General features: G+C 39.9%; 1 protein-coding gene across 15 annotated transcripts in view; it reads left to right on the top strand.

Annotated features, from left to right (window-relative positions):
* Positions 1-19,267, top strand: part of DLG2 (discs large MAGUK scaffold protein 2) — an 883,409-nt gene that overhangs the window by 769,963 nt on the left and 94,179 nt on the right. For all 15 annotated transcript variants that reach the window (XM_064441431.1, XM_064441436.1, XM_064441434.1 and 12 more), the window contains one exon: positions 14,586-14,700. In XM_064441431.1, the coding sequence (XP_064297501.1) occupies positions 14,586-14,700 (115 nt within the window). The remainder of the gene's footprint in view (positions 1-14,585; positions 14,701-19,267) is intronic.

Below are 19,267 nucleotides of genomic sequence, written 5' to 3'. Positions count from 1 at the left end.
TGGGCCCAGGGGATGGAGAAGCTGGAAAGCCTGAAGCTTTACACCTTTCCTTGCTCTGCAGGGGCTGGTAAGGCTGCTAAGATGATCTCTCCTCTACCCACTTGTACCCAGCTCCTTGCCACAGCTCACTGACCTCACTGTTATGTTCATTAAAAACAGGGCTAATCTTTAACTCTAGACCCATCAACAGTGTAGCCCCAGGTGAGAACTGATGGGATGGTGAGGGCAGAGACACATAGGCTAGTTTTACCATAAAATGCAGTGTTCTGTGAAGTTGCATTCTCAGGTTGTAACAGAAAGTGTCAAGAGACGGGGAAATCTGGGATTTGATTTATGTTGAGGACAAGGCTCAACACAGACACAAACCCTGCTGTTCTTGGCGAGGGTAAGGAAGGCTGGTCTACCTCCTGTACTAGGTGGAGAATGAAGGTCTTCTAGAGGATGGTAGCCCTGAACTGAGCTGTAGGTGAGCCTATCTTTAGGGTCCGTAAAAGTTTAACCCCAACAGGATGAAGCCAGCCTTTATGAGTCCCCTGTCATTTGCCCACCTCAAGGTACAGGGTGAGATGGAATGGATCCAGGAGTGGAACTAGAGGATCCAGCTCTGTTCCTCTGCATCGTTGTGGTAGCATGTCTCTGCAGGAGGATGACCAAAGACTTAAACTTAAGGACTGACGGTTCTAGATATTCATAAAAATCATTCCTAAGAGACTGTAGTCGTCTGAAGGAAGGCGAGCTAGGCAAGTTGCAAAAGTTTAGTTTATCACAGACTGCAGAAGAGAGAGCAAAAAACCTTTAATTAGCCATTCCTAGCATAGCTAGTCACTGCCCAGACAGTGCAAGAATAATCACAGCTACAAGATAGCTTAGTTCAAGCTGTGAAGTTTAATTTGCCCTATTACACTGGCAGGTGATGACAGCGTTTCTTTAGCCTAATGTTAACAGGGGACAGAAATTGTCTGTCCACCGCAAGATGTTGTTTTTTAGTGGAAGAATAAAAAGCATCAGGCACAGAAACCAGTTATCTCCTCTGTTCTTGTCCCTTAACACTGAGCCACCCCCTGATTTGGCTTGACTTCAACCTTGTTTTCTCTCAGTCCTCCAGGTAGTGGGGTTTTTTATTATTTTCCCATCTTGCCTTTGACTAAGAAGGGGAGAATGCACTCTGAATTTTGCTACAATCCTCTGAAAGAATTTTATCTTCTTCTTTCTTGTGTGTGTGTGGCACTATGCTTTGCCCTAGAAGTCAAACATAACCCTCTCAAGATGAAAAGGTAACTCTTCCTGGAGAACAGTCTGTGCTGAGACCAACTGGCCCCTCGAACAGGCTAAAGAAGCTGCCCAAATCTTTTATCCCATTAATTTCTACATCTAGAGCTAGTACATTGCTTATTCACTTAGGAGTGTTTCACAATAAATTTTTCCAAAGAAGATAGAGAACTATCACAGAGTTTTATCACAAGTGAAAGTTAAGATGGGTTTATGTGACATTCTTGAAGCTTCAGTGCCTTGTGTAACTCAACAGAAAAATACTGTTATTCCATAAAACGCCACTGCAGCCAGATCAGTTTGGGCATTGCTGATCTTGTGTGAATTAGCACAAATTAATTTTCACATTAACCTGCTTACAGCCATGAACACTGCACTAGGTACTAGGGGATTCAGTTAATTACAACAATAATACTTTTGTGCTAATTACAGGGACACACCAAAAAGGTTTCTGTAGCAATACTACCTCATTTTATAGCATGTAGGCCACTGGCAGTAATGAGCTTCATCTGTCCCAGTTGGTATACACTAATTTTCTTTAAGGTCTCGTTTCTGACACTTGCGGACTTTCTCAAAAGCTTTTCACTTGCAAAACCATCCCTGCTTGCCTGTTCAGATGTGCTTCCCTTTTTCATTATTTTTTGTAATTTTACCACAGTGTTAGTTTTGAAATATTTCAGTTTGCCATATTGTTTTCTTGTATTCATTGTGAGCTAGGAGGAATGGTCTTAAAAAGCAGCAAAAAAAGCTTCAGATGAGCCATTAGAAAAAAAATGCAGCTGCAGAAAGCAGAGTGAAGCACCAGAATAGACTGTTTGGGGTGGTTGAAATGTCTCCGTCTTTGGGGATCTTGAAGAACAAATTACACAGACAGCTGTAAAATAGTATAATTGTGACTTATGGACCCTGAGGCATTTCTGTTCCTTCTCTGGCAACCTCTCTGTCTCCTCTTCTCTCTGAGAGCTCAGGCTCATGCTCCAGTTGCAAGTTTCTGATGCCTGGCACCCATGCAAGCGTGTACTGTTTGTCCTTGGAAAATGCTAGGCAGTGCAATTTGATACAATCCTTTATCACTGCGGTCTAAGCTAAATCATCTCCATTTGCTTCGGAAAGTGCAGTGAGTTGCCCCAAAGCAGACAGTATTTTGGAACTTGCTGACAAATCCCAGACTGTAATGCACTCCCAATCTCACCCGAGTCGCTCATTTCATCTGAGTATATCTTTTTCTTATAAGAGTGTGTATAGGACACTGAAGTCATTCTTTATTCTCCAAGAAATTTCTTAAGTGTTTATGGGTTTTGACCATTTCTGTCCAAACTGTTTCTGAAAGCTCTATGGATGTGACACTTATCAGTGTTAAATGATGTTTAATCACATAAGTGAAGGGATCGTCTTGATCCACTGCTTTTTCCTACCTGGATCATCCTGGACAGTCACCAGTAGTAAAGCAGAACATCAGAGAGCCTTGGAGAAACCGCCCTACCAAGGCCAAAGTACAGTGTCAACAAAATATTATAGACTATCACAGTTTTTGTCAACGACCTCTTCAGGAAAGGAAAAGCCAGTCTGCAGATGTCAAATAAATCTCAGGGTAAAGCTTAGACTGCAGTCATGAAAACATGTCACTGTATTAAAAATTATTATTTCCCCACTGAAAATGGGTCTAAAAGAATTGCCTTTCAAGGGAGCATATGGCACTGCAATCCAACTGCTGTCACTAGCTGTAGGCTGGCAACTGTGGGAAAGTCTGCACCAGTAAATAGTTAGCATTTGACGCAGCCCCTTTCTTCTCTCTCCCTCTCTCTCTCTCTCTCCATTCCATATATATATACAGGATGTGTGTATATATATGTACATATCTGCATTATCAGTTTTCACTCAATGGAACGGCTGTAATACAATAAAATCGTTTATATAGTACACAGGACCAGTGATGGGACGAATAATAACTGGAAACTGTTGCTGTGCTGAGGTTAGGCAGACCTGGGAACTCCATCACGGAATACTGGAGAATTGGCACAGGGAGTAGGAACGGCCTCTGAAATACTTATTTCACTACAGATAGTGCTTTATCTGGCAAACGTCACCTGCAGTGTTCATCAGGAAAGGAGAAAAATGAATGATGTGCATTCAACAGACCTGGAGATTCATAAGTCTCTCCACAGTAGCATATAGAAACATATTTTAAAACATGCCTTTAGAAACAAAACAGGGAGGTAAATTCAGAATGGGATAAAGAAGTAATATAGTATAGACAGGCAAATTTTCTTGATATCAGTCTTTGATAATACACTTAATTTTTAGAAAGGGGAATATGGTTGACGCAATATGTCTGATTTTTCAGGAAGTCATTTGATACTGCATGATATAGGACACTGCTATTTAAACCAGTGAAGACATAGATTAAACATTGTAACGAGGATAAAAAAGCCAACTAAAGGAGAGGCAAGCATACCGGAAAAGACTGAAACAAAGATTGGATTGTTTATTTAGCAGAATGGAGATTGGTATGTGAAGTTGTGTTCTCTCTATAAGTCTGTCATGAGAGTCAATATACAGTGGAAAAGAACAATTTACACAGAGGAACTGTGGTGGTGCAAACGCCAATAAGTAGGTTTCAGCTGCATTTAGTTAGAAGAAGGAGTCTAACCATTTGGGGACTGGATTATGTGTGTGCTTCTTCCAAAAGCTGTGAAATGCCAAAATTGAACTAATTTCAAGAAAGCATTTGAACAGTTTATGCATAGTATTTTAGATTTTTATTTTCTGTAAAAGCAGGAATTGGGCTTGATTAAGACGACCTTTTCCAGCTAAGTCTCTTATGCCATAAAGGTGGGTTTCTGTGGTTCTGTGAATGATGAATTCAGCAGGAATTGCAAGCATTTGTTGCTATTACATTGATTTTTTCAGATATTATTCCAATTTTACATGCTCTGATGTTCAAATTAATCAACATTTCCGAGCATCCAGACCATCAACTAAAGCCTCTGTGTCTAATTAGTGGCCAGTTTCACAACATACATGTTTGCAACCTAGATATCTCATTGCACAGTACTCAAAATGTTCCTTATAATAAGCTAAGAGGCATGCAGGGACCATGACTTATCAGAAGTAATACATGCATTTGTCTTGTTTAAATTCATTCAGCCTTGTAATGTGCTCAACCATTCCCTATTACCTGTTTGTATTAGAAATTGTAATCCTCCTTAATCAGGAAGCTCTAGCAAACTAATACAATTCTGCAGCTGCTGCCAATATTGCCTCTTAGTAAAGTTCGATACACATGTGGGAATGTTTTTGTCCATTTCATTCCTTTCTGCATACTTTCATTTTTTATTCAGGACATTTGGGATTTTTTAAAGTTTTCTTTTAATGGTAAAAATGGATACTTTTGTTTCCAGTCTTTCCTCAGTTTTCTTTTTTTAATTCAATTGGGTGTCTCAGACAGCTTTAGGAGATGGCTGAAGATATCCTTGTCTGGAAGAACAGCACAGCTGAGTACAGGAAAGTGAAGGTTACAGGGGGAGGTAGTTTTTACGTAGCAGATTTTGAAGTCAGGGAGTGAATAATTTATTCATGGTATTATTCAATGTTAGCAAATAGTATTAATCATAATAGCAAAACAGTTCAACCCAATGAGGTATATCTATGTTTGTTTTCATAACACTTTGCCAAGATTCTGGCTGTATTACTGATGGTTCTGATCTCTGTGCTTTTGCTAGTCCGTAAGGCTACCCTGTTATATGAATAATTGTATCAGGTAGTATTGGTATTCTTGCTACTATTTAATTTTCTGCTTTGGCTTATAATTTTCAAATGATTTGTGGGTTGTGGCTTTGAGGTTTTTTTTACTGTAGGCTACAGCTTTCATCCTGGTTTATGGAATTAATAAAATCACATTAGCTTCCCCACCACTCTATTTTCAAAAAAGAAACTTTTTTCCCCAAATGTCTTTTAGGAACCCCATTTTTTATCTCTTCCTACTCTGAGTATAGCAGAATTTCATGGAGTGTAAGTACAAAACTGGCATATGATGTCTTATCTGTGAAAGTTTCTGTGCAAGGTTTCATAAAGTTCACTCGGGAGTTTTGAGCTCTGACTTAGTGGGTTTTTTGGTTTTTATTTTCTTTTCATTTTTGTCTGAAGATCAGGCGGGTCAGACTTGTCTCCATTTCCAGTTTTGTTTTAAAAATATCCTTGCACAATTCCTAGGCAGGTCATGTGTCTCCTTAGTCACATTAAGTAGTTATTGATTCTGGGGGCGATGAAGTAGGATTGTAGCCTTTTCTTTTCCCAATACGGTTTAGTACAAGGTGGCATCTTCTGCATACAACAGTGCTGGGGAAGATACCATCTGCCCCAATCTGCTTCCAGATTCATATCACGGTATCCTGCCCTCTTCACGTTTGCAGGCAGTTTTGCGTCTGAGTCCTTTCCAATCTGTATCAATCAGACTCTGCCAGGCTAGCCCAAATAGACTAACCAGGCTAACCCAGTTCATTCTTATTGTCCTGTGTTTGGGAAAACTAACATGAGCCACGTAGCTGATAGGTGGGTGCTCAGGTCACTTTTGGAAGGAGGAAATTTATAAACAGCTGGAAGCAGGTAGGAATCATTTACCATCAGAGTCCAAAAAAGAGGAGTATCTACCCAATGTGGATACAGGGTTAGTCAAGACCACCAAAACGGCCTCCTTGTGTTGCCATGCCCAAGATACTCCAGAAGCAGTTAGCTCTGTATTTTGTTTCTTCATGTCAATTTATGTCTTTAAGAGCGGGAAGCAGGCTGAGCCAGCATCACCATTAAGATGATATGGTTGATCAGTATAGTATGCTCAACTCCCCAGAAATAAAACTTGTCTTGGTAAAAAGCAGAAGCAAGAAAAAATAACGAAGCAAAAATAATAAGTAACAATTGCCCCAGGACAATGATTTTGGATGGGGAATTGTGGAAATTGAATAAATGTCTGAAAATAAGATCCTCCACCACTAACCTGAAGCAACAAAATAGCTAAATGAATTAGCTTAGCTATTAATAGAAAGTAGGTTTTGTTTCTTTGCAATGTCCTACAAAAATATTTGTTGAAGAAAGAGGATTCCAATGCAGGGAAGCTTGGGTTTTTTCCCACCTTGACAGAGTAATTTTGTGCCTAAAACACCAGATATCTTGAAACATTTCTGCACTGTACAAAACAGTAACTCCAACAAAGCTATCAGTGTTAATGAGACATATGCTGCTCTGCTGGGCAAGTGTGGCTGTGCAAGCTGGATGCCTGGGGTGATGTGCCCAATTTTTCCAAAATTTCACACTGTTCTTCCAAGGCAGACTATGTGTTATGAAGTGGTTGTTTCAGATCTGACTCTCTGCTCTTTATTTGCCTTGCCCCTCCTTGGACATTTGCCGTGCCCCTCCTCAGACATGCGTACTAACAACATTGCCCAAGATGTTAGCTCAGTGTGAGTCTTGGGGAATTTGAAATAGTGTCATAAGCAGTCTTTAGTTCGGGGGCACATCAATTCAAATAAAGGGGAGGATAAATTTTTGATAATACATTAACATTCTGTGCAGGGAAAAGGTTCCCAAAATCTTAGAAGGAAAGGAAGGGTTGTTTTTAAAAGCTATTGAGTACTTGCAGTTTTCTTCAATGGTTGGAAGAAGCTGCAAGAAATTCCCAGCTGAGGCCCTCCAGGCTAACACTTGTAAGCCAAGGATAGGCTTTAAGGGAACAAGCAGAATAACACCTCAGTGGGATACAAAGTCCTTGTCACTCACTAATAGATTGATTTATTTTAGTACATCTCTTTCATTATGAGGTATGAAGTCTCTGAAACTAAAGCTTCCAGAGACTAATTTGGATTGGAATTATATTCCCTGTGACTAAGAATAGAGCCTGATATTAGTCTCCTGAACATATTGTGGGAGGAAGATCTTTTCAGGTGTATTTATAATCACAACTAACACAATAAGAGGGCTGTATCTAATGGTGCAACAGATGGAAGAAGGATTATCTTCAGTAATAAAGCATATGAAAATAAAGTTAGTAGTGATGTTTAGGCAATGAGGCCAGCTACAAAACAAATATACAGGGTGAAATTTTAAATAGAAGACAAGCTCAAGTGTAAAAACTTGTATATTGGTAAAGAAAGGCAACCAACCAATATCAAAGAACAAAGACATTAATGGTCCTACTGTGCTGAAGTTTTAAAAGCCAAAGCAATGAGGAAAATCAGTAAATATGCCTGTGTCATTATTTTTAGAGGTTCCTGAAAAGGTGTGTTGAAAATATTCCAATAAAACCAAGCAGAATTATTCAAACTAATAAAAACCAATAAAATGTAAATGTATCTTCCCTTCCCCATTATTGAAATCTGTCTTTTTAATTTCCTTTGAGTGACCTCAGGGGAGTTATACAACTGATAAGAAGCAGCAGCATCACTCGTTCTGTTGCACAGTGCACCATGAGTGGGGCAAAGCCTTTTGAGCTTCACTTTCTCCAATAAATAAAACACCCTGTTGCATTGTCTATTGATGGGATCAGAACAGTGTGCATTTTTTTTTCCTGTCAAGTGATGAATTTAGCTGATGTTAAATCTAATTGATATTTTGGAATTACTAAAAACATAGCATCTGACACACAATATGAGATCCAAAGCCAGCCTTGTCCAGAATTTTGTCCCTGGCAGTGGCCAGCACCAGACATGGCAGAGCATGTATGTTTGGTTGGTTTTTCTTCAGAAATTACCACAGAATACAAAGATTTTTCACCATTATTGGTCTGCTGTGTAATTGCTTGCAACCTCAGATAGCTATAGAATTGACCTCCTATTCATCTAAAAACAGCAGTCAGGGTACTTCTATCAAAATTTGAAACAAAAAAAAATCATAAACAGAAGACATAAAACACTAACCAAAAGTATTAGCAGTTCAGGTCTTTTTGCACACTCTTTCACTTTTTATGTGTATTACTGTAGTTTCGAAGGCCTCCAGAGCTGCGAGATGCTAGGTATCTGGCAGAGCCAAAGACACAGTATCAATCTAGCACCCATACCTCTGCATAGGTTGCCAGGACTCACTCTTTGTGACTCACCCAGGTTCAAACTGCGAAGCTGTGGAAAAGCAAGAATCGGACCCAGTCCTCTGAAGTCTTGCTGCTGGTCTGCTCTCCTTCCTCTCATCTCCACGTGTAGAATAGTGGTGACTGGACAGCACTGTGGGCAAAGGGCAGAAATGGGAAATACTCACTGTAGGAAGAAATGCGTTCTTCGATTTTAAGATTTTAAATCTTAAACAATTCAGCCAAGACATCTGCTAAGAGGAAGTAGAGGAAAAAAACCCAAAAAATATTTACATAAATAGCATAAATAATGTTACCATAATCATAGTATCAGGCACCTTGCTGTCTTAGATGCCCAAGGCAATAAGTTCATGACTTGCCGTAGTGCCATGCAATTTGTGTTCCCATACACAGAACAGAATAAAATCTCAGAAGGTTTAAGCTGGCCTGAATCCACTGAAATTATGCCAAACTGATACTGATGGAGAAGCTGGTCTGGCAGCTATTCTTTTATTAGTGTCTAGAGTTACTCGACATACCCTTTCTGAGGTGATAAAATTCTGTCTCTAACTAATGCCTTCCTAGTTTTTTGTTTAATTTTATTTTTAAAGCAGTGCAGTCTGTTAAAATTGGGCAGTTCGAGTTTTACATTCCTTCTACCCCCTGACAGAGTCTGAGAGAGGTACGCCACCTTTTCCCACTTCCCACTTGCATTATAGCCACCACTACTTCACCATTTGCTGATGTGGGTTAGAGATGCATTATTTTAGAAGCACAAAAGCAGCAATTGGGAAATCTGTTATCATCTAGAAGCAAACAGTGATGATCCTGAATTACACAGGAAAGCAAATTTTGATACCTGCTGACAGAATTTCCATCTCTCTAAAGGTGCCAGCACTAAAAGAGTTCAAACTAATAAAGACTTGGACCATGATGCTGAACTATTATTTTCACTGTTGTCTAATGTGTCAGCATCCCACTTGCTTAACTGTACTTTACCTGTAGGATCAGGGCTTTTTTGTTTTCATCTTCTCTAAATTCAATCAAAGCTATAATCTTTATTATAAACTTGAAAGTTCAAAATAACAGTAAATGGAGCTTTATAAAATTCTGCAACTCTTTCTCACAGAAGAGCTGCAGCATATCTATTCATTTATCATAGCTATGTTTTATTTATGTGACTAAAAAGTAACATCAAACCATCAGGTATAAAATCTCTGTCACTGCTATTTTTAGATTTAGAAATTATTCCATTTTCACTATGATTTTCTAAAAATTTCTTGAGGTTTCGTTTCTTACATTCATTTTTGGTATCTCAAATGTATCTAAGACTTCCGAGAGCTTTCTTGTATGCTCCAGCATCGTAGCCTTTTAGGTCTTTTCTGAAGTGACTTGTAGAATTTATACCTAAACTTTCAACACACTGCTTATCTCAATTGAAAAAGTCCTTGCCCCATATATATGACAGAACTTAAGTCACAGCAATACTCATCCCAGCTATCCCTAAGGTCCAGCCATCCACTATGGACCTCTCAAACTCATGGCATTTTCCTGCACAACATGCGGAGAGACTGAAGTGTTGAGTAATCGGACTCACAACAGCTCACATACTGAGTCAGATCATGGACCATCAAAGCCGGTCAATAGGAAACTCAAAAGGGAGATGTGTGGGTGTTCAAACAACTCCTCCCCACCGTGTGGGTACCCATCACTTTAGCAGTAAAAATGTTGGTGTCTGCATACCCTCCGGTGCCAAAGTTGGTTAGGCAGGATTTTGTAGATCATAGTTTTGATCTTGACCAGCTAAACTTGAAGTTTCAGTTTCAGTGCATTACTGTTAGGGTTGGGGGTTTGGGGTGTTTTTTCAATGGGGCTGGCCATTTAACTTCCTTTGATTTCTCAGTATGTGAACTAAGGAGAAGGTTCAAGGTGTTTGAAGATTACTCCCAAAGGTCTACCCAGTCCTTTCAACATGTGCAGGTGCTTTGGAAAAGCAAACGATTACATTGATATTTGAAGGTTAGAATATGCATGAGTCCCAGATATGGCACTTGGCAAATGGTTGGAATGAGTTAGAAGGAAAAACACCAGCTCCCTGTCTGCATATTCAGGCTAATGAGTCCTGTATGAAGCAGACAAACATCAGTTGTTCAAACTGGTGTCTGTATTTGATGAATACACTCAGTTTTGGCCTTGGCTGGGCTTGGGGACAATTCATACTGCAGTGATTCAAGCTGACTCCTCTCTCTTCTGACTGCCCAGAGTTGAGCAGAGCCAACTTTAGAAAACAGATCCCTGGAAAAATAGGCACTTGCTCAGGACAGCACTGCTGGGGCTGGCAGCCCACGCAGCGCCCAACATGTCAGTGCCAGAGCCCTGAAAATGGTCTTGTTACCCTGGAGCTGGGCTGTTCCTCGGAGCAGCAGTCTTCTCTCCCACACCCAACAGCACTTGCTCCACACCTCCAGGGCTAGTGTGTTGTATTTGTACCCTTGGGATGGCTAAATGCAGGTCTACCTACACTGCCATGAGCCCCGAGCCAGCTCTAAAGCAGAGTATGAACAAACACCTCCCTCCATCTCATCTGCCCTGTTTCTTCCAGTGCCACAGACCAGCACAAACTGTTATATCATCTGGTCTGACCCCAGCAATAACATAGGTTACAGTTTGCTCACCCATTTGCCCTTTTAGTCTAATGCATAACTTTAACAGTTTCTGAAGCTACCAGAGTTGGTTTGTTAGATCATAAGTGAATCAGACAATGGATAGGACCTTTGCAGATGGATTTTCGTAAGTAAAATTTGGCAAACTTTGCTCATGATGCACTCCAGCAGCAGTACGTTCTTTGTTCTCCCTTTCTTTAAAGGGCATGAAATTAGTGAATCAGTTTTAACTGTATTTCTTGTCAGCATGTCACAACCTCAGTGTCCTTTTAATTATATAGGAGCCTTGAAAGTGTGCTATTTAGAATCAGTGCCAAATTTGAAGGAAGCGTGAAGTGTTTTTCTGGACTTTAGCACTGACACTTAATTGCACCGAGCAAATGCAAAGCTATTAGGAAACAGCTCCTCTGGAATGACCCCATATATAAAGCAGGGTTAAGAAAAAAGAACTTTTTCCCAGTGGGCAGGACTACTGTAGCAGTTCTGATGGCAGAAATGGAGCATCACTCTTTCTTTTTCTGTTCACATTTCAAATATGGCTGTCACTGTAGTACCTAGGCATCAGTAGAACTAGGAGGACTGAGATTAAAGCAGCTGATCTGAGCTGGGTTAAATACTGCCTGCATTGATGGCCTTGCAATTTTTGGTCCAGGCATCTGTCAGGAGAAATGGAAAGGTCAGTAGTTTCATACTTCAGTGTTTTTTGATGCATAAATATGAAGAAGATATTGTGGGAAAATATAGGCCCATAAACTTAATTATTTTTAAATTATCTGTGTATTTCAATCAAAAAGAAAAAACATCTCAAGAACATGAAGCAACAGAACTATCATTAGTACTTCAGTATTTTTTAATATCAAGCAGGGAGCAGGAGCCTGAACCCCTGAACTTCCATCGCACACTTATTAGCCAATTTTTAAGATGTGTTGTGGTTTCAAAATGTCTTCCAGAAAGAGAGAGACTATTAAATTCAGAAAAAATTTACAGTCATTTAAAATCAGTTAAACCACAAGTGTGCTCTGAAGTCAGAGCTCAAACAATAATATCATCATCTGACCAAGCTGTAGTCTGAGTTTCTCATGAGCTGGTGTTCAAGTTGCAAATAGCTGGATGCTGTGCTAGAGAGAGTCAGATTTTCAGTCCTCTCTTCTCACTCTCCAGATCGGTGTCTAAATCTGGGAGTTACTCCCACACCTCACATACAGAGCCTGCCTGGGATATGGTCGCTTATTAAAGGGGAAGCTGCCATTACAGTGTCTCTGATGTAAATCATTCATATCTTTGGCCTCACCCAGATGTAAAACAACAAAGAAACCGAATTACGCTGTATGTTTACTGTCTTCTTCAATGTATCCACCACACATGAAAGAGACCGAGTAACAACCCTGAAAATGGTAGTATTCTGCCTGTATGCAGAGGACTAACACTGTATGAGGAAGAGAAATGCAAGCTTTTTGCTTTTAAGATCACTTTTCTTATTTGCCAAGAAGAAATGTTAAATCTGTTATAATGAAATATAAGTTAAACAAAGCCTTGCTCGGAAGATGATCATTTACTAAATAAATTCTAGAGCGGGGGAATAGAACAAATATGACTCACATAGATCAAACTTAAATCTTACACTGGGATAAACACTTCAAAACTAAACTCCTCTTTAAAAAACAACACAGGTTTGTAGGAGTCTTAGTTCCACTGAGGATTTGGGCTTTTAAATCACTGAGAAGTTTAAAGATGTACTCTAGGTGAAAGAAATGAGTAAGAAACAAGCTACAATATAAATCTGAAATACATTCTGCATGTAGGAGTGTCTCTTCTCCTGACACACAGAATTTCAGCTGCAGTCAGTGAAGTCATAAGTATGTGGGAAGACCAAAGAGACTTATACCACAGCAGTGGTTCCCAGCTGACTGGCAAAGTAGCCACTGCCACTTAATAAACTGAGTAGGTAATGCCAACAAAGCTCAGAGGAAAGGCGGTTAAAATGCATCAAGTAAGAAGAAAAAGAAGGGAAAAAAAAAACAAACACAAAAGCCCAAATCAAACCACTCTGCTAAGCCAGCTTGAAGGTAGCTAGTGTCAATGCAGAATGTGGGATCTTGGAAAGGTCAGATGTTATTATCCAATGAAAAGTTAAAGGGCATTGAATAAAATGAATTAGTTGTTGTTGCAAAGCATCAAGACGTTCTGGGAACCAAGCCAGTGTGAACGGCAAATGATCAAACAAAAATAATGCCGAGATTTCAGCTAGGAGAAAATGAGAATATTGCTGTCTTACAGTATTCTCACATAGCTCAAACAGCAACAAGCAGGAAGCAGACCAATAGGTTATGAATGCACAGTAAAGCTTTATTTGCTTAAACTGAGATATGGTGTGATCTGGTGGGATGCATCTCCACCCTTTAAGGGAGGAAACCTCACATGCTTGTTTCACTTCTGCTCCAGACTTGCTGCGGGGAAAGGTAGACCCTCCTTTTGAAGCAGGCAGTGAAATAAAACATTGAGGAGCAGGGAACATCATCTCTTTGCTGGCATCAGTCTGCAACATCTTACTCTTCAAAGTGTTACTGACTCACTGAAATGGATTTTGTACGCCCCCTCAAGTTAGTCTTCTAGCTCACGTTGGTAGATTTCCCGGGATTATGTTGAATTATGATTCTCTGTGTTGCTGGAGCCTTTAGACTGTCAGTTTCAAGGGATATGAGGTTGTCTCCAAAACTTCAGCTTTTCCTCTTGCAAACCAAAGCTCAGCCCATCAGGTCACACAACGAGCAAGGGGAAGTGCCAGCAGGATGGACCGTTGACCAGGCTGTACAAGGGACGTGTCCTTTCAGAGAGGGGCCTCACGAAATGATACACCTCTAGCTGAACCCTTGGCCCCAGTACCGGTCCCATGCTGCCGGTCAGCAGGTCTCAACATTTTACAAAGCTAATAGCAGAGCTATGGAGGAGAACAAGGTGTGGGAAGTGGTTTCATGCCATTCTTATGCAGCTTAAAGAGTTCTGGAGTCTCTGGGATCGCCCACCCTGAGACCAAGATATGGCTCCACCTATTTAAAAGAAGCAGAGCCCAGGCCACAGTAGGCTGGGTAAATAAGATGGCTTATTGCTCATATAACAATTTCACTGCCGCTTCAGGGATAATTAGACTTCGATATACCTCCTTCAGTTCTGTGGGATTTTACACGAAATGCTTGACTCATTAGCAACTTCAGTGCATCACCTCACTGCCCCTAACAAGGTATCTCATTGTTTGGAAGGAGAAATGGTATAGTGAAAAACTGCTTTCAAAATTATTTTTGCAGACTAAAAGATAGTTGGTAAGACATTTTAAACCTCCTTTCCTTTCCTGAAACTGCAGGAAAGAAGGTCTAGCTATTTGACTTTTCATATATTCAGTGCTTGAATGTTCAGGTACCACAATAAAGAGGGCATATATTTACCTAAGATAATATATTAATGCAATGTTCTATTAGACCTCAATTTTCAGGACGTGCCTTACATTCATTAATTTAATATGAATTTGCGCTTAGCAGCCCTAATGATTATATAGGTCAAGAAAACTATAATATCTTTATTCTCTGTTTTTTTAATCTCCTTAGAGTACGCTCGGTTTGAGGCAAAAATCCATGACCTGCGTGAGCAGATGATGAATCACAGCATGAGTTCTGGGTCCGGCTCCCTGAGGACTAATCAGAAGAGGTCACTGTATGTCAGGTAAGCAGGGAGAGCTTTCTCCTGGGACTATGCTGGCAGCTACCTTGTCTATGCCTGACTTGCGTGTTGTGGGTTTGGCAAGGTGGAACAGAAGTTTGAGGAACTGCATTGAACTGAACTCAGAAGTGCATCAATCTTACAAGCACAGCATCATTAATGTGAAAATTGCATAAAGCCCTATTGCTTAACCCAATCGTTTCAAGACATTTTCAAAGAGCATTATATTTTTATAGTGATTTGGTTTTATGGGATGAAGATTTCTTACCAGTTGTCATCTCTTTCGGTATCTGAGATGGATGTTGTGATGGAGTGATGCATTGTGTTTCTGTGTGAGGTCTTGCCCAGACATGGCATGAGTGGTCTCATAAAAAGCACTTTTTCCCCAAGACCTTGTTCTTACAAAGAAAGGACTATTATATGCTATTCTAAATGTATGGCAATCTGCTGCTATCCCCTTGGATATTTTACCCTTCTATCGGTCTATGCTACCAAGAATTTACCATCTACCTAGCATGATCAAATGTGCAGATGAGATGCTAAACAAGCTGATATACATAGCTTAAATGGGGTAGTGGATAACAGGAACTGCCTAACTGTGAGCCCTGCAGTAGCAGTGGTTATAGTTTTGCTTTGAGTATGCAAGTCTGTTGGCATAGTCATCGCTGGGTGAAAGACTGGGCGTTGCCCAGTTGCCCCTAGCAAAGCCCTTGCTGTCACTCACGCCATTTGGGACTCGGAGACTACGGGACTCTGTGCCAAATATTTTAATAATCTTAGTAATTATGCTTCTCAGGCTTTTCATTTTCATTTTTCCCCCCATGCTCAGCATATAATTTGAAATTCCTGACAATCATGAAGTAGAGGGAAGCAATTTGTCAGCCTCCAGGCAGTGATAATTATTCATGGGGGAGCTAATTCAGGTGATAGCATTGCAGAGATCCAATTAAGGCTAAATTCTACATTTTGTCATTATGCCCTCAGCATGAAGGGGTAAGGCAGCAGAGAAGGAAGGGAAAACTTAAATGTTAGCACGGATGGTCTTATTCTAGTGGGCAACAACTGCATGAAGCACTAATTGGTACTGCTGCCAGAAAGAGCAAAGACTGAAAGGATACGGCTCTCTGTTACCAGTGATCTTGCTGTCAGGCAAGGTCAGGTTGGAAGTGTCACAGTTTTCAATGCATCTCTAACATTCTCTGACCTCTCCGGCTTTGTGTTTACTTCTGGAGCTATTCCACCTGAAGTAGGTTTTTTCCAGACCAAACACAGGTTAACTTTGTTGTCAAGAGCTTTGGTCAGCTCCCCAAATTTGCATTTTATGAATACCTACAGTTATTGGACATGTACGGATAGATCCAAGCTTACTTTCCTTGAGGTAAGCCAGGAACCCAAAATGTAGCGAACAATGGTGCAAGAAATCCAAGCTAGTAACCACAGGTCAATTCAGGTGGACACATAAAGGGCTAACACAGGGTCCTGAACAACTTCCTGACCTGAGCTGCAGCAAAGATCAATTACCCCTCTATCAGGATCGACTAGGTAAGCCCTGCTGAGAACTGAGGCTTATTAGCTTGCACACTGAGCCAAGCTAATATATCTGTGCTGCATCTGGAGTAGCCTGGTTCTTCTATGTGGTATTGCTCTGTGTGCACTGATGAGCCTGGTTTTCTGCTAGTTCATGAATTCTGGATGTGGTCTGCCTCACTAAGCTGATATGCCCTAGTGCTTCACTGCAGGAACCTTTGATGTCTTAGCTGCATATCTGAATATCACTTATAAACCACAAATGCAAAAACTGTTCTTCTATTCCAAAGTCATTCCAAAAAAATGCCCCAGACCTCTCAAGCAGAAAACCTCAAAAGCCTCAGTCACTTTTGTTAGCATAATTTTTTTGCAGTCAAACCCACACAATTGGCTGTGTCCAACTGTGAGAAGTCTCTCTGAGAGGCTCTGTGTTTTACATATTATTATAATGAGTCTGTAGCACAGCAGCACCTGCAGCATTGTGCTAGGCACTGTTAGCTCAAATCATATACACTAATTACAAAGGTAGGTTATGCCTGTGATAGGCATTAAGGAAAAAATAAATGTGGGCTCAGATATGTGCTTGTTTACAGAGACTGAAATTTCCACTTTATGGATAAACTCTTTACAGCCACGGACTAAGGTAAAACGCCTGGGATTTAGGTTTTTTTCCTTTTTTGTATTCTTACAACTCAGGGCATTTCTGTTTCAATGGATTATTTTGGTCACATGTGCAGGAGCTCTAGAGGCAAATTACCGTATGTTGCAAATCCGTAGCTGTAATACCAAGTTTATGATCCAAGTTTGCTGTTTTCCTTTCTTTGGGATGTAGTGATTTTGCTGTCCTTCACTGAGTACAAGCATAGTTATTTTTTAGCCAGGAAGCTTAATCAAAGTAAATAACTATGTTCTAGGCAGCACAAGGAAATAAATTAAGGTCCACATAGGTTGTAATAATTGAAAATATGTGTCATTATCTGCTCATAGAGAAGCCAACAGAAAAAAGGTGAGCAAAAACAAAACTCTGTAAACAGATTTGCCAGTGGAGGTGGTGTTCACTGGATGCAGGGTTTTCTTCTTTACCTTACAGTCTGTGATTTCCCCATCCAGCCCCTACTAATATAGTATAGCATTTTTAACTCAGATATATAAAAGAAGTTATATTAAATTAAGTGAAGTAAAATTTAATATGGGAATAATGGGTTGAATGTAGGACTAGAAGCAGTTGGCTGAGAGCAATTAAAAGTCACACGTAAGGAGCGTATACAACCGCAGGGAAGTGATTAAGAATTATTTGTTCAGAAGAAATTGTATAGTGCTCTGACACGATCTTTTATCTGTGCATATTCTGGTGTTTCTGACTTTTATTATTTTTTCTTTCTTTATCCCAGTCGGTCTTTCTGATGCCTCCTGGAATATTTCCCAGAAATTTCCTGAAAATTTTTTTTCAGTACTACCTGTTCCTTTTGTATCACAGACCCTGTATCTCTGGGAGGTTATCAGAAAGTCCATAACACTAAAAGCAAAGTATGAGACTTGAGGGGAGGACAGAGCAGTAGGAAATGCTGTTAAATCTTTTGGGAACCCAAATTCTCTTTGTCACTAAATCCCTCTGTTGAAGAAAAGAAATACAGAAAGAAAAGCAGAACGTGAGAGAATAGAAATGAAATATAGCAAATTTTATTATTTATGAGTTATTTGTTGGTGAAGGCGAATGAACTTAATTTTAATTCAATAACTGAAATGAAAGGCTAAATAAATTTCTGTTATTATCTTTTTTAATTGACTGGAATTCAGCCATCAGCCATTATTAATGAGAAAGTAAACCAACCCATCACCAGCTAAATGCTGTGCTATATACATACATAGGGGGGTTTTAGTGTTTCTTATGGAAAGTCATATCTTCCATTTTGTCTTTTTGGCTCAAGGTTTTAAAATCTGCTCTTGTAAGATTATACATTTGGTTGTCTTGAAATAGATACGTGCTTTGCTTTGTCCTTCGAGGTCCAGATCCATAGTCGAGTTTTTCAGGCTACATGTGGTTACTATTGATACTCCTAGAAAATGCCAGATCATGTTATTTAACCGACAGGCTATGGAACATGACAGCCTTTTGAAGAGTTAAGCATCAGAGAAGTACAGTCCTTTAAAAAGTTTGGTGAATGCAAGCAGCCATTGAAACTTTAGTATAAAATTGCCAAGCTCTGGAGGGAACTGAGAACTTAAGCATGATGAAGGGTTTTTTCCTGTTGATTTACTAGATTCCTCATGAGCTTAAATACTTGTGCTAGATTTCTGAGGGTAAAAGTAGATACTTCAGTAATTGCTGCTAGACATACAAAGAAAAGGTTTCCAGGAATCATCTGGCATCCAAGAACTGCCTCATAGTCTGTTGTTGATTTACAGATTAAAAACAATTAAGTAAACTTAGAATAAACAGACACAGCACCTTTTAATTTTTATTCAAACCAGACAACTTCTGAAATAATGCCTGTAATTAAAAATTCCAATTGTCCAAAGCCACGGACAGGCACTGTGGAGGTGTTTCACTCTGCAGAAACAACTCAAAAGCTTCACACACATGTGAGCCCTTTCATTGCCACTTCAACTTGTTTAAAATCTGTTCAATTCTATCCATGACCAAACATCGTTCTAACCTAATCATGGCTACTTGTTGCCCTGTATAAAAGGACTAGTTGAGCTTACTGAAATGCAGATATTTCAACTACTTTTAAATATATCAGCACAATGCAAATTGTACAGTTGGCTGTAAAGGTGGGTGTGGAAATGAGAGCTGGGACAGGGCTGGATCCAGCTGTTTTTTCAAAAGAAGTGGTTCTGCATCTGCCTCTCCACCACCTGTCCAGGGGAGAAACTACAGTGGGAAGTATAACCAAGGGCAGAGCCTCTTCCCAATAAGATGAGGAAGTTTAAGATACATCTTTTTGTTCCAGCCCATGGTGCACTAATTATAAAAACTGTGCACAGTGCAGACAGGTGCCTCTTAGCCTGCTACATTTTTGTCTTCTTTTAGCTAGAATTA

The sequence above is a fragment of the Phalacrocorax carbo genome, chromosome 1 (assembly GCF_963921805.1).
Source record: "Phalacrocorax carbo chromosome 1, bPhaCar2.1, whole genome shotgun sequence".
NCBI lineage: Eukaryota > Metazoa > Chordata > Aves > Suliformes > Phalacrocoracidae > Phalacrocorax > Phalacrocorax carbo.
Note: the sequence above shows the minus strand (reverse complement) of the source record. Positions and strands in the feature narration are given on the sequence as shown.